This window comes from Pteropus medius, unplaced genomic scaffold, assembly GCF_902729225.1.
Source record: "Pteropus medius unplaced genomic scaffold, Ma_sr-lr_union100, whole genome shotgun sequence".
In the NCBI taxonomy this organism is placed as follows: domain Eukaryota; kingdom Metazoa; phylum Chordata; class Mammalia; order Chiroptera; family Pteropodidae; genus Pteropus; species Pteropus medius.
Genome location: NW_024349800.1, coordinates 15200059 through 15214677, shown reverse-complemented (window position 1 = coordinate 15214677; position 14619 = coordinate 15200059). Strand labels below are relative to the sequence as shown.

Below are 14619 nucleotides of genomic sequence, written 5' to 3'. Positions count from 1 at the left end.
CTTAAAAGAGGTTATCTCTGGGATGAGAGATGACTAGGAGATTTTTACTTTCTATATTTTATATTTCTATGGTATTAAATCATACTATAATAACAAAATTTATACTATATTTATATGCTTATAATATTCACCATTATCTATAATAACTGGTTGTAAAAGCAATATGGAATAATGACAAATGTCAAAAGTGTGGGCTCCACATCTGACTGGCTGAGCCCATATCCTGGCTTTGACATTATTAGCTGTGTGACTTTGGCAAGTTATTTAATGTCTCTGTGCCTCATTTGTAAAAAGGGGTTAAAAATAATAAAGAGGTTTTAAAAATGAGTGCGGAGGAGAGGGAGAATAGAAAGATGATTTTATTGTTTTGCCTATTTTTTAAAAAATAATTTTCAGATTCCAATAGAGTAGGGAGTCAGCAAACTACAGCCCACAGGCCAAATCTGGCCCAGTAAACTTTCATTTTTGTATTGTCTATGGCTGTTTTCATGCTAGAAGGCAAAGATGAATAGTCGTAACAGAGACTGTTAAGTCCTGCAAAGTTCAAAATATTTATTATCTGGCCCTTTACAGAAAAAGTTTGCTGATCCCTGCAATAAAGCAAACAAGTAATGTCTATGAAAACCAAAAGTTAAGAAGATGCTTCTAAGAAGAAATGTATCTATGCTTTAAAATAGTTTTATGAATGTACTTCTAAATTAAATTTTAAGTAACATTTTCATGATAAATTCTGAACCATTATTTCATTCATATAAGTTCAGCTGATAAAAACTGTGAAAGATTCAATATAGTAAGGTCTTATACTGATATATTTATATGGTTCTACAGTTGTTTCTTGTTTAATATCAAAGGTCCTTGCTAATAAAGCAAAATGAGATTTATCAACTTCGCAAGATTTAATGCTTAGAAAAAAATCCTAAAATGATATAGAGCAAGTATAGGAAAAAAGAAAAGTGATTATGGTAGACCAAAGTGAAAACACATGGTCAGGAGACAACAAAAATATCATAAGTAAATAATTTATAGCCTCTTCATCTATGATTCACTGGCTGGTAAGCACTACTATATAAAGCACAAATTTAAAATCTGGAATTGACTATTTAAAGGGTAATATGGTATCCATGAAAGGTCTTTTGTAATTAGTATGCTTAAACCATTTACAACTACATACTCAGTTCCTAAATTAGAACAAACACTTCGTATCATCTAAAACATCCACTAGATAACTTTTGAGTGACTTTAATTTGTCACTTATGAGCTGAAAAGGGGATCTACCAAATTGTACAAGACATGAAAAAGTGGCAGATGTCACGTTTGTCAGTAAGAATTTATATGTTATTTATATACTTTAGAATTCTATTCTTTCTAGCAATAGGCACAATAAGCTTTTCAGTACTAATGATCTTATTGATAAGGATAATATGCTTTTTTAAAATACTGATGAGCAACTACATAAAGATCAAGTCCCACTTATTCTATTAAAAAAAAAAAAAGTAGGTCATAAAAGTCAACAGTTTGGAAAATTTCCAATTCAGACAATAAACTCACATTTGTGTGACACCAACTAAGAAAGGCTAAGCTTTAAGCAGTTTTTTTTTGTTTTTTACTGCTCCTTACAATTGAGGTCCCAGGACAGCTACCTATTGGCTTACAGTAGTGAAAAGAGGTGAAAATAACACTAGACAAAAGGAGCGTCAACTTTAGTGTCCTAACTCTTCCTCGATTTCCAGAATAATTACAACCTCATCACTAAAAGTAGGAGTTTAGTCTAATACTGGATAATCACAAGAAATTTAGTGATTTCTAAATCACTAAATTTCTATGAATATTACAAACAGCAAATATGAAGAAATAGCCCTTCTTAAATTAATTTGTTTTGTAGCACCCTTATGTTGAAGGAAGAAATACTTCAGTACTTTTTATTTCATCTTAAACTGAAGTTATTTTGTTTTGGTATAAAAAAAGTTATCCAGGAATTTCTAGGACCGAATAGAACTTAATTATTAATTTCCATGAGACTTGGCTCCATTTATTACTGAAATGGATGACATAAACATGTACATACCAAGTCATCAACACCTCATTTCTCCCACATTTTCCCATTTACGTCTTCATTTTTCACAAGCACTGAGTTCATCCTATTGTTTCTAAGTTTAAAAATAAAAATTAGAAGGATATGGTCTCATAAGTTGTATTAAAATGAACTTAAAAGTTCTAGTTCCATGACATCATTCTAGAAGAAAAGCCTGAAATATGGTGATTGAATTTAAATAGAAATCTAATAATAGCTAAATATAATCCCCAACACATCCTAAATCTGCCAATTAAACTGTACTTAATCTTAGTGATTTCCACCCAGATCAAATCTATTCTGAAAATAGTTAACCCACTTCCTCGTATCAAAACACAGTGAGGTAAACTAACCATATTTTCTAAAAGAAAACTACTCAAGTTTAAGAAACTAACTCAGGGCTTTTTTGTCAATCTATACATCAAAAACTAAATATAACTTCTTTAATAAAACTAGATTTTTAAGGTGTCTCCACTGCTTAGATTTCCTTTTTGTGCAAGAAGGTAGTAATTTGATCTTCAAGAAGAGCATTATTTTTAATCGAACATTAAAAGAGAACTTTGCATTTACCAGAAACTTTGTATCTTACTTAGCAATTACCTTTTCTGTAATAGGGAAGAGAAGTAACACTGCACACACTGGTCTTGGTACCATACTAAGGAGTTCAGGATCCATTCCATACACATCAACAAATTGCCAGTTAGGATGTAGACCTAATTGTTTGAGAAACTGGTAAGAGGAGAGAAAATATATATAGTGTTAACTGGAAAATAATTAACATGTAAGTACTATATACCAAATACATATAAGGGAATGCAAGGTACAAATATTATTGATGCTCAATAAGTATAAAGTAAAGCAAGCAGGTTTCCATAAATAGGGTAGAAATAAATTTATTTATGTCAATTAACAAACATTTAAAATTTATTACATATTAAGCAAAACTCCTTTTTTCAAAATCCATTACTTTGGGATTGAACATAAGCCTTCACCAAACACATACAAATTGGCCTGACTGATATGTCAAACTCATTTCCAGCACTCAATTCTTAATAAGATGCATCTAAATTCTGGTAAATAAATAATTATTTTAGTAGAAAATCAACACAGTTTATCTTCCTTACCAAAAATCATGCCTGAGGTTTAAAGATAGACAGACATCACAAATTATATCAATGAGCACAGAGTATATAAAGACAAAAAAGTCCACATGACTATGTGAACACTAGAGAAGGCTTGAAATATGTAAGCTACTGGCTTCCCCTTTTACACAATGAAACCTCTTCAACTTCATTGTCTTTATTATATGTGGCAAAACAAGTGTGACAAAAGAACAGTGGTTTCTGAAACTCTTAAGATTTCATAAGAAAATAAAATGTCAGACTCTAATCTATTGCAGAGAGAGAGAAAAAATAAAATACTAATAAGAATGACATCAATTTCACAATAAATTCTTAAATGTCTGTACTGAATGAAGCTGATGATTTTTAAAGTGTACCATCACAAAAGAAGTTTCAAATAGAAAAAAAGGAGCAACCAAAAAAACCATATTAAAAATGCATCATTATACCTAACCTCAAAAATACATTATAGTATCTACTGGTCTAACATTTGAAATTTAAAAATGAAAAGGTGCGTTGGTTATTTCTTCCTGAAGAATTGGCACATGTTCTTAGATCATCAGATGAGTTCTTACAAAACCAATCAAAACCATGCCATGTTACATAAACAGTGTTATTCATCTCACATACAGGTTCTATAACACAAGACATTCCTGTTTAATGGGAATATCCCTCCATTCCTCTGCCAATAGAAGAAACTCTACTTAACGATAACATGGCTGGTCAAAAATAAGGTCCTAGATATGTTTAATAAGAAATCTATTGAATTAAAAAACTTCTCTTGGCAATACGTGCTCAACATCTATCAGGTTCATCAAGTCACATGCTCTTCAACAGTCTGGGCCACAGAAATCGATGGACTCCTCTATACTATACCTATTCTTCATTTGATTCCTATTCATGATTCCAGACTTTGGTAAAGTTCAATAAAGCACTCCAAACTAGTTCCCTCGCCCTTCTTCACTTTCACCAAAATCCTTAGTCTATGCTCGTCTCAATATTCAGTTCTAGTTAGAAACCAAAAATGGTTAAAATTTATTGCAAAGTTAAGGAAAAGAACTGTTTCTTATTCATCTTTTTAATCCCATTGCTTTGCCCTGTAGCAGGCCAAACCACAGACACTCAAGTTATATTTGCTGAACTGAAATAAAGATTACATCTCTATTTTAACAGATAATCTAGCCATCTGTATGTCTACATATGTTCATTAAGCTATGCTTATAATGAATATTCAATATATATTTTTTATTCATGCCAAGTTAAAGAGGTAGGAAAGATATATTTTGCTACTAATCTAAACCCAGCCATTCATTTAATCAACTCCGAATACTACCTGCACAGGACTGAGAGCCCTAAAAGGTGTACTGTCAAGGAAAAGTTTCATAAACCTTCATAAAGGATTTATGTTAATTTTAATTACTCCCAAAAGCCATATTGTTATAGTTATAAAACAAGATAGTACACATAAAAGAGTAATTTTACATCTCCACCACAAATTGAAAGTAAGTTAAACATTTTAGTGAAAAAACAGGACAAAATTGGTAAGTTACTTTGAAGTAAAAAATATAAATTTACTCCATGTAAGCCAAAGCTAACAAGTATAAAAAGTACCAAGCTCCAAAGGTAGCATCTGTAGTGAGACTGATTAGTATCAAACTGAGGACACTATGACTAAATACAGATTAAATTAAATATAAATTGAATAAATTTTAAATGGAATCATACATTTCCTTAATTATTGACTCATATTGGCAATCAAATGACATTACTATAAAGTTTAAACTAATATCTATTAAGTACATTGGTTGCATCCTCTGACTCCAGATTGTTATGAGTCAGACTCACACAGGAAGTCATCAGATGAATAAAAAGAATAAAAGCAGCTATTAATAGTAGCTACCTCTGGGAAGTGGAGAAAGAGTGGCAAAGAAGGTCTTCAACTTTTACCTCTCACTTTTTTTAAATCATGACGGTGTCCTACTTTTATAAATTTTAAAAAACCACCTGTGGCTTTGATGATCATTTATAAAAAAGATTAGAAGGAAATTTTCTAAAATATTAACAGCCATTAGCTTGAGTGGTGTGAACTCAACTTTTTATTTTCCAGTATTTTAAAAAAGTGTTATTGTTATAATAGTTATACATAGTTTCTAAGTTACAAATCTGTATAACTAATACACATGTGTATTTTATTTAAATTTTGAAATCTAGGAGAAAACCCAAAATAAGTCTTAAAACTACACCAAAAAATAAAAACTCTCTAGACTATTCACAAAGAAAAGTATTCGCAAAGCCAGCTGTACACAATTAGAAGCAACCTTTCTGCATTAAGAAGAATAAAGAGACTGATAAGCTCTAATACCAGTTTCTGGCCTTTCTAAACACTGGGTGATAAAATAACAAAAAAATTCTGACTGATATAAGTCACTAAATTTTCATAGTGCCTCTAAAATTCTGTCCAATCAAGAAAAATAAATTAGAATACGTGCTCCCAAAAGATCTTAGATCAACTTATCCTTTTCATTCAATGGCCCAATGATAAATTTTCCACTGAATAAAGAATATTTTAAACTATTTATAAATACTTTTCAGAGTATCACGTATCAGAAATCAGGTGAGTAGCTTTAATGCACTTCTCCTTTACTACAACTGGCAAGGTAGATTTTATTATATCCTTCACCAATGAGAAAACCAAGTCTGGAAGGTTATGTAATTTTTCAAGGTCACAGAACCAGAACCCATATGCGAAGCTCTGAATATTCTGGTACCTATTTACTTTTCCAGCCTCATCTTTCACTGCTTAAAGTATTATTTTTTTTGTATCTTGTTCTCTAATAAGAGCTCAAGATAACATCAGTCCCATTTGTCCAAGTCCAGGTGTGTGGATAAAAAGCAGCAGCCACTTATAATGATGACAGGTGATTGAGCCATATTGCCAAATTTGTAAACATTTTTCCATTTCTAAACCATCCTTGAAGAAAATCATATACGGGGTCACATAGTCCTCACAGTTGTCCAACAGAGCAACGATGCCTTCTGGATTGATGTTTTCACCAATAAAGAACTGATAGTTTTTGAAACTGGCAAGGATATATATGCTTGATTTGTTCTGCAGCCCTTGTCATAAAAGGGTTTTACTCTTTCTGGTCTTCAAGTTTCCACCTTGATTGATTGCATGTAATCTTTGATGAAGCGGCTTCTTTTATGAAGCTGTTTTACTACAAAAGATAGTCCATAACAATATCAACGCCAGTGATTACTACGCTGTAGGTACCTTCATCCTCGGGGCCTTCAGCAGAGGCATTTCCACCAATGAGTGAGTCATCAGTGTTACTTTTGGTCCTACTGACATCTTCCCCTCCACCTCCAGGCACAGCCCATGATCTCCTGGATCTTGTAGATGTCACAGAACATCTCATCATGACTGATAAGTTCCCTGTAGATGATCATGATGGCGGCTAGAAGGAGACTAAGGTGGGGCTGGCTTAGCAGAAAGCAGCGGGAGTGGCGCTGGGGGATGGGGTGGGGTGGGAGTTGGGGTGGGATGAAAAAGCCACTTTCTCTTAATGGCCTGCTCAGGGCAGCAATAGATTCTGCTTTGTTACTATTTTACAATAGATTCTGCCTTGTTGCTACTTTATTAGTGACCTGAGTTATGACAGAAATTATATTTATTTAGTAATTGCTTGATATTATTACTATTAAAAGTATACTAGTACTAATTGCGAGATGCAAAACTAGGAGAATAGCTTATAGTTAAATGAGAAAAGGACAGTTTTTAAAGCCTGGAAACTAGAAAATGAATTTTAATAGAAATTTAGTTGAAAAGATAAACAAAAATGAAATAACGTAAGTATAGAATGGGGAAATATAAAAACATTTTATGCAGGGATTAAGAAAAACAGGGAGTTTACTGCAAGCTCAGTATGGACTGATACACAATTGTCAACAAAAGTGATGCAATGTAGGTCTGCTTTAAAAGAAGTATTAGTCAGAATAATGTAATAACCCACTATATTCAACACAGATCATTCACAGAAGATTATGATATCAGCTCTGGGAAGCATATTTTATGAAGGACAAGATAAACAAAAGCAAGCACAAAGGAAGATGAGGAGGAACGATAAGGTTTTAGAAGACATCACAAATGGAGCATCTGGACATGTTCAGACACTAAATTATAATTATCCTATCCCGAAATATTCTTAGTAATATCACGGAAGAACACTTAGATTTACTCTGTATAGTTTCAAAGGGAGAAGAGATGGGCAACTGGAGGAAGTTGCAGGAAAGTAAATTTTTTTTTTCTTGTAATAGTAGAAATGGAGAGAATGGCCAGATTTGGAATAGAATTTAAAAGAAAAGACTACAAGAGTTTCAGATCAATTGGATCTGAGGAATTAAGGTAAAAGAAGAATATTTTTAAAAGCTAACACTCAGAGTGCATACTTTGTTCTAGACATTGTTCTACATACTTTACATGTAGTAATTTATTTTATCCTTTAACAATTTTACAAGATGAGGAGAGATAGCAAAAACCTGAGATACAAAGAGTTGGTAACCGCCCATAGTCTCAGAGCAGAAATACAAACCCTGGAAATCAAAGCAATACAGTATATCCTCTCCAAAGTAGCATAGTTGTAAAGAAGAATCAATGACATTGACTTGGGCATTGGATAAATGGCACTGCCCTTGGAAGACTGGGGAAGAAATGCATTTGGAGAAGAGATGAAAGGATGTAAATCCAGATTTCTTTTTCAGTCATTTTAAGTTTGAGGTATCTCTAAGACATCCAAACAGAAATATCAAAGAAGTAGTGGAATACACAGATTTCCAATTTGGTGGAGAAGTCAGGGCTTAGAGGAACATGGGATCAAATATATGACAACTGATAGTATTAATGCTATACAACAGAAAACACTTGGGAGAGAATGCACATAAAAAGGATTAGCAGTCAAGGACAAAGCTCTGAGGAACTCCTTAGAAGTTGGGAGGGAGATGATCTAGCAAAGGCGAATCAAGGAAGCAGTCAGAGATAAAGGTAAAAAAAACAGAATTATCATAGGAGCTAAGAAAAGATAACGTTTCAAGGAGGGGTGGGCTACCCTACCAAATGTTGCTGAGAGGTCAAGAAATATGACAAAGTGACCAATGAATCTGGCAAAGTGGTGACTAGTAAACTTGACAAAAGTTGTTATTATGAAATGGTAAGGCTAAAAGCAAACTAAATAGACGTGAATACAAAAAAAATGGAGAGAAAGTAGCAACAGCTCCTATGGACAATTCTTTTTGAAAAATTTACAAAGAATAGAAACAGATATGAGACAGTAGCTAGAAGAGGACAAGGTAACAGGGTGTTTTTCCTAAGATGGGATTCACTAACTAGAGAATTTTTGTATGTTTATTTCAATAATCCAGAAGATGATCTCTAATTCTTTTTCCAACTCTAAGTATCTAAGCTAAATACGATAGTTATGTTATAGTAAATTTATTTCCCTTTGGACATTATATATAATGCTAGAATATATTTTGTCACATCGATAAAATCACAATTAGGGATATTTCTAGGGGACTTCCATAACAAAAATTTTTGGTTCTAAAACACAACAATATTTAAAATATACATAATATGGTTGTGCTGTACTCAAATCACAAAACATAATCAGGATGAAAATCTAGTGCAGTCATAAAAAGAAATGCTATGATTGCCACAGACTGTACTTTTTTAAAAGTTATAATTCTTGATGCTTAATTGTCTGTAACTTTCCATCAGCTATAAGCCATTACTCCTTTAAATGTATTTATAAATAAAAGAGCTTAAAATTTTTAAATAAATTTTTTTCTATCACTTAATTGATTTTATTCTAGGTAAGTCCTACCTGTAGCATGGCAAAATATCCTTAGAAGGGATTGACAGCATAGTAACCAACAAAAGAAATCATTGCTTGCCACATCTACTGAGACACAGTTACTAGTTAATGTCCAACAGTTAATAACGATCTGCATGTAGTAGACATGCATTGATCATTCTTATACAAAGTAGGTATCATTAGAGCAAAAACAGTATTTGCTCAAACTAAATGTACAATAACATATGCGACTACCAGATGGGCATTGTGAAATCAAGTTAAGTTAAAGGCCTACTACCATTGCATTAACTTGAGGAAATAAGAGAAGGTGGAGATGGGTACTGTTGCTGGTGTTTATCTGTGGCTTAATTTTATTAATTATCCAAATTCTAAGTCAGTTAATTAAATTTCTATTCATTTTCTAGTCTCAGTTCTGTCACTGACACATAGAGAATAAAGAAACAACCACAAAAATTTTTGTTAAGAATAATCACTTCATAGATTTTGCTCATTCACTTCTTTTAGAAATTATTTTTAAATAAACTGAATCACAACAAAGTATGCCATAAGCAGTATACAATCATACATTAATAACATCTCTTCTCTGTTTATGTCACCTCAGAATAACCTCCTGCCACCATCCAATCTGTTGTTTTCCCTGACGGTCTCCATTACAGTACCTTGTTAATTTTTTTCACTGCACATGTGACAATTGCTAGTTATCTGTCTGCTTGCTTGTTTATTGTCTATCTCTTACCACTGGACTGGAAAGCAGAAAAGCATGAATGTTTTAATCACCAAAATATGGTATTAAAAAAGATGCCTCCAAATTTTATTTAATTAATGTGAATTAAGTGAATGGTCTTTACAGTTTAAAAAAGTACCTAGGAACAAGGACCAAAAATAGCTGAATCACAGAAATGTTTCCAGTATTATAACCTTATGTCTTATTAAAACAAATAATATTATCTAAAAGTAGTTTTGTTCTTTAGTCTGTTCATATAGGTAATTACAATGACTGACTTTTGAATGGTAAACCAGCTTCACAATACTGGAATAAAATTGGTCATAATATATTATCCTTTTTATATATTGCTGCATTCTCTTTGCTATTACTTTGTTGAGGATTTTTACATCTGTGTTCCTGAGAGATATTGGTCTTTGGTTTTTGTTATTATAGTTTGTTTGGTAATGCTGGCCATAAAATGAGTTGAGAAGTGTCCCCCACTTCTTCTATGTTTATGTAGAAATGATATTATTTCTCCCTTAAATGATTATCTCAAAGGTGCAGAAAAGTCATCTGAGAAAATTCAATATTGATAAATGATAAAAACTCTCATCAAACTAGGATAAGAAGGGAACTTCTAAGGTTGATAAATAGCATCTACTAAATCCCTAAAACTAACATCTCTAGTGATGAAAAATCAAATGTTTCCCCCTGAACATCTGGAACAAGTCATCTCCCTCCTAGTCAATGTTGTATTGAAGGCCCTAACCAGTGCAACAAGAAAAATAAATAAAAGACATACAGATTTAAAAGGGATAAATAAAATTCTATTCAGAGAATATGATTGTCTATATAGAAAATCCCAAGCCATTAGAATAAGTGAATTTAGCAAGGCAGCAGGATACAAAGTCAACATACAAAAAAATGGTATTTCTATACATAGCAACGAACAATTAAAAATTAAAATTTTAAAACAGTATCTTTTATAAATAGCACCAAAAATCACTAAACACTTAGGTATAAATTTAACAAAATATGTGCAAGATCTACATGGTGAAACTATGAAAACACTATTGAAACAAATCAAAGTCAATGATGAGATATACCATCTTCATGGATTTCAAGACTCAATATTGTTAAGATGTTTATTTTTCCCCAAAATGCTATCAATTTAGGCACTCACTCACCATCAAAATCACAATAGAACTTTTTGTAGAAATCGCCAAGCTTATTTAAAAGTTATATAGAAAGGCAACTAAAATAGCCTAAACAATTTTGAAAAGTAAAAACGAAGTTGAGATACATCCTATTTAATTTCAAAACTTACTATAAAACTACAGTAGAAACAACAGACACATAGATCAATGCAACCGAACACTCTTCAGTTATGTGGCAAATTGATTTTCACGAAGGGTTTAAAAATAGTTCTAAATTAAGTCTGAGCAAAACATACTTCTTTCCGATGGCATTAAATCAGAAGTTGCAAATATTGACTTCGTCAGCCTGAAGATTATTCTTACTTTACAAAGTGGTCAAAATGTGTTAGGGAAAAAATGAACAGTAAATTTCAAAGAGAGTAAAACAAAAGAAAATTAACATAAATAGGAAATGCCACCATAATAATATAAAAGAAATATGCTAAGTTTTGAGCTTTTTATAGATTACTTTTTTTTTGGTTACTAAAGAGATAGCTGGGGGGAATAGCAATCATTTCAAAAGTGTATAATAAACCTAAATAAGAACACATGGTTTGTTGCCAACATTCAAATATTTCTATCTGCTTTCCTTATATGTGGAATTTTCTACAAGCTTTGAAAACCAAAAGCTAATTAAGTACGCGATGAATCATTATTCTTTCGTGATGGGAAGGAAGATCATCGGGGGAAAAGTATATTATAAAATAAACTAAGAGGGCAGTAAAAAGTAAACTAGCTGTTGAGACTGTAAGACAAAATACACCCGAGCAAATCAAAGGTTTATACCTGGTAGCACTCAATGTTCTTTTAACCGAGTGACTGGGAGATGTTCCCTCTTCCCTCCCCAAACTGAAACCTCTAACACCCAAACTTTAAGGGCTGTATGTGGCAAAGAATAGTGTAACTATTATACTGAGCTTTCTATGGTATAAAAGCAGCTAAATTCCAGTTTTAAGAAACTGGAAGAGAAGGGGGGCGTGGCAGGGAAGAGAAGTGACTTGATGGGGAAAGAGATGATTGGAAGATGATTTCATAGTGCAGGCGGTGGATGAAATTACAAGGACTGGGTGGGCGAGTTTACAAAGCTTGGAGTCAGGTAGTGCAGGCAAATTAGTCACCAAGGAGGTACAGGGGTGAGAAAATTATGGAATTGGGTCGAGCAGGAAGCAAAACGAAGAGGGAGTGAGGAACACGAATAGAGAGTGAAATCCTTCAAACCCCGAAACCCCAAGAAATGTGATGATAGGGGAATGGGACCAGATGAAAGGCTAAGACAGCTGGGAGCATCTTCAGGAACCAGGGAGAGAGATGGCCCTAAAATGGGAGCACTCGCAACAGGAACCCTCACGGAATTAAATCGCAAACTCTTAGGGAGCGTGGAGCTGTAGGACGGCCAGGGAGGATTCCAGGGTCCCGAGCGACAAGATACCTCACTCACCTGGTTGGTGACCTGGGAACGAAAACAGAGAACACGATTTAGAGACAACCTGCCCTAGACCAGCTGCGGCAGCCCGGTTCCCTTTGCCCCTGCCTGCGGCCCCAGGCCGAGATCAGAGCCGCCCTCACCTCTGGATTGGCCTCCAGCGGCAGCCAGCGCTGACGCTCCATGGCACCGCCGCCCGGCCACTCAGCAGCTCTGACAGCCGTCGCGGTCGCAGCCGCGGCCGCTTCCGCCCCCGCGCGCCTTGACCTGGGATCGTTCAACTCACCGCCCCCCGCAGGGGTGCTGAAGAACAAAGAAGAGCTTGCTAACACTCTAGGCTCTTTCTCGCTCCCTAAAAAGCCAAACATCAGCCTCAAATTTTAAATTAAAATTAAGATACAATTGGAGAGAAAAATAATAAGAGCCATTTCCTTACTGCAGAAAGAAAAAATATCTTAATCTACAGCCTGCTCCCTTCACGCTTGGACTCTTCCTACCCAAGCCGAGCGCTCTAGTGCTGCGCATGCGTCATGCGCCGTTCTGGGACCGCGTGCTCGCCGGCTCCCCCCGCATTCCTGCAGAGTCAGCCGAAGGCGCTAGAGGGCGCACCACTGAGTCTTACTCTAAGAAGTAAGGACCGAGTAACTGCCCCTCTGGAGGTCCCAAGGCCGTAGGCCACCTGGGAGCTGTGCCCCAGAAGCTCCTTTGTCAAAGTGCGGAAGTAACGTATTGACCTTGTCTGCTACTGAAGAGTGTGAGGCATTTCTATATATCTACTCAGTTACATTTGACAAAAAATGTCAAGTACCTATTATGAATCAGATGCTGCATTAAGTGTTGGGCACACAAAGCTGAGCTCACAGTAGAGCATAAGAGGTGAACAAAAGAACGAAGAATCACAATAAAGTATATATATGACATATATATATGGTAGTGGTACCATGAGGTGCGATAGAACTACGGAGAAGTGAAGCTGAAGGGATAGGGAGTGTTTGGAAGGCTTCCTGGAAGGTAGAGAACTGGAGTGAATCCTTAAAAGAAATTAACATTAGCCATGCAGAGAGGAGAGTGCTCTCAAAAAGAGAGTAGAGCCTGCAAGATTGAAGAGCAGTGATTAGAAGTGATGCTGAAGAGGTAAGCAAGGACAAGCCAGTCATGACATCTGTTCATCTTGAAAACAGCGGGAAATCACCGAAGGATTTTAAGCAGGATTTTCATATCTCTCGTCCACCTGGCTGTAAATTCCATGAGGCCTGCAGTAAGTAGCATCTTTTTAAATTCTTCGTATTGTTTTCCCAAGGCCTAACTCAGTGCCTTATTCGTACATGCTTGATAAATATTTGAAGAATGAATAAAATAATCAGATATACAGAAACACCATTTGTCAATAATATAAAAAAGTTTGCAAGAGTGAAATGATGCAAGAATTGAGGCAGTAGCCATTGAGATAGAGAGGCAGGTACAGATTAAAGAGATACTGTTTTAAGGGGATATCCCTTTGATGAGCAGGAATTGTCAGTGGTAACTCCAAAGATTTGACCTGGGTTAGAATGCGTATTACTAATTTGCGCCCAATAGAGGGCATTCAGAGGAGGAACGGTTAGGGAGAGAAAAAGATTACTTTATTATGCTGAGCTTGCCTTTCTTGGGGAACTTCCAGCTCTACCACTCATGTTTTTCTGGCCACTGTTTTTTGACCTCCAAGGAATTTCTAATCTCTGATTCCTCTTTTTTCTTTATCTGTTTGATAGCTTGCCTCTGTCTCCACCCAACTGTGATTTAGTAAATCTGCAATGTCCAGCTCATGATGAGCAGGTGTAGTTGCATAATACTTGAGTTGCATGGCCAGGCTCTTAGTGGCATGCCAGGAGCTGTTTTTCAAATGACTTGCTGTCAAAGGAATGGCCTTGCTCCAGAACCCTGAGGTTCTCCACTGTGACTCTTCTGTTAGAGCTTGTCTAAGCCACACAGCATCCTTATCCACCATGGATATCCTGAGCACCACTGTTTCTGCTGGGACATAGGGCTGAAGAGCAAGGCCACTTGCATTCCAGCTTGGACTTGCTACAGAGCACACTTTTGCTCAGGGACCCACTCAGACTGGCAGCTGTCTCTGTCACCGAGTAAAAGTGTTGCAGCTGTATTCCAAGTGTGGCATCTCTTGCCTCCAAAAGCCAAAGAGGCCCACCAGGTGCTCTGCCTCTTTCATTTAATAGAAAATGCAAGATGCAA

General features: G+C 35.1%; 1 protein-coding gene and 1 pseudogene across 4 annotated transcripts in view; both read right to left on the bottom strand.

The window, feature by feature from the left end:
- UCHL3 (ubiquitin C-terminal hydrolase L3) overlaps nucleotides 1-12678 on the bottom strand; it is a 40473-nt gene extending 27795 nt beyond the window's left edge. For 2 of the 4 annotated variants that reach the window (XM_039886892.1, XM_039886895.1), the window contains exons 1-3: nucleotides 12531-12678; nucleotides 12403-12414; nucleotides 2672-2800 (exon numbers count right to left, since the gene is read on the bottom strand). In XM_039886892.1, the coding sequence (XP_039742826.1) occupies nucleotides 2672-2800; nucleotides 12403-12414; nucleotides 12531-12572 (183 nt within the window). In that variant the 5' untranslated portion in view covers nucleotides 12573-12678. Of the gene's footprint in view, nucleotides 1-2671; nucleotides 2806-12402; nucleotides 12415-12530 lie in introns of all 4 variants that reach the window. The other 2 variants (XM_039886893.1, XM_039886894.1) reach the window with 2 other exon arrangements.
- Nucleotides 2816-11403, bottom strand: LOC120621514 (translationally-controlled tumor protein-like; annotated as a pseudogene).
- Nucleotides 12679-14619: the final 1941 nt, after the last annotated feature.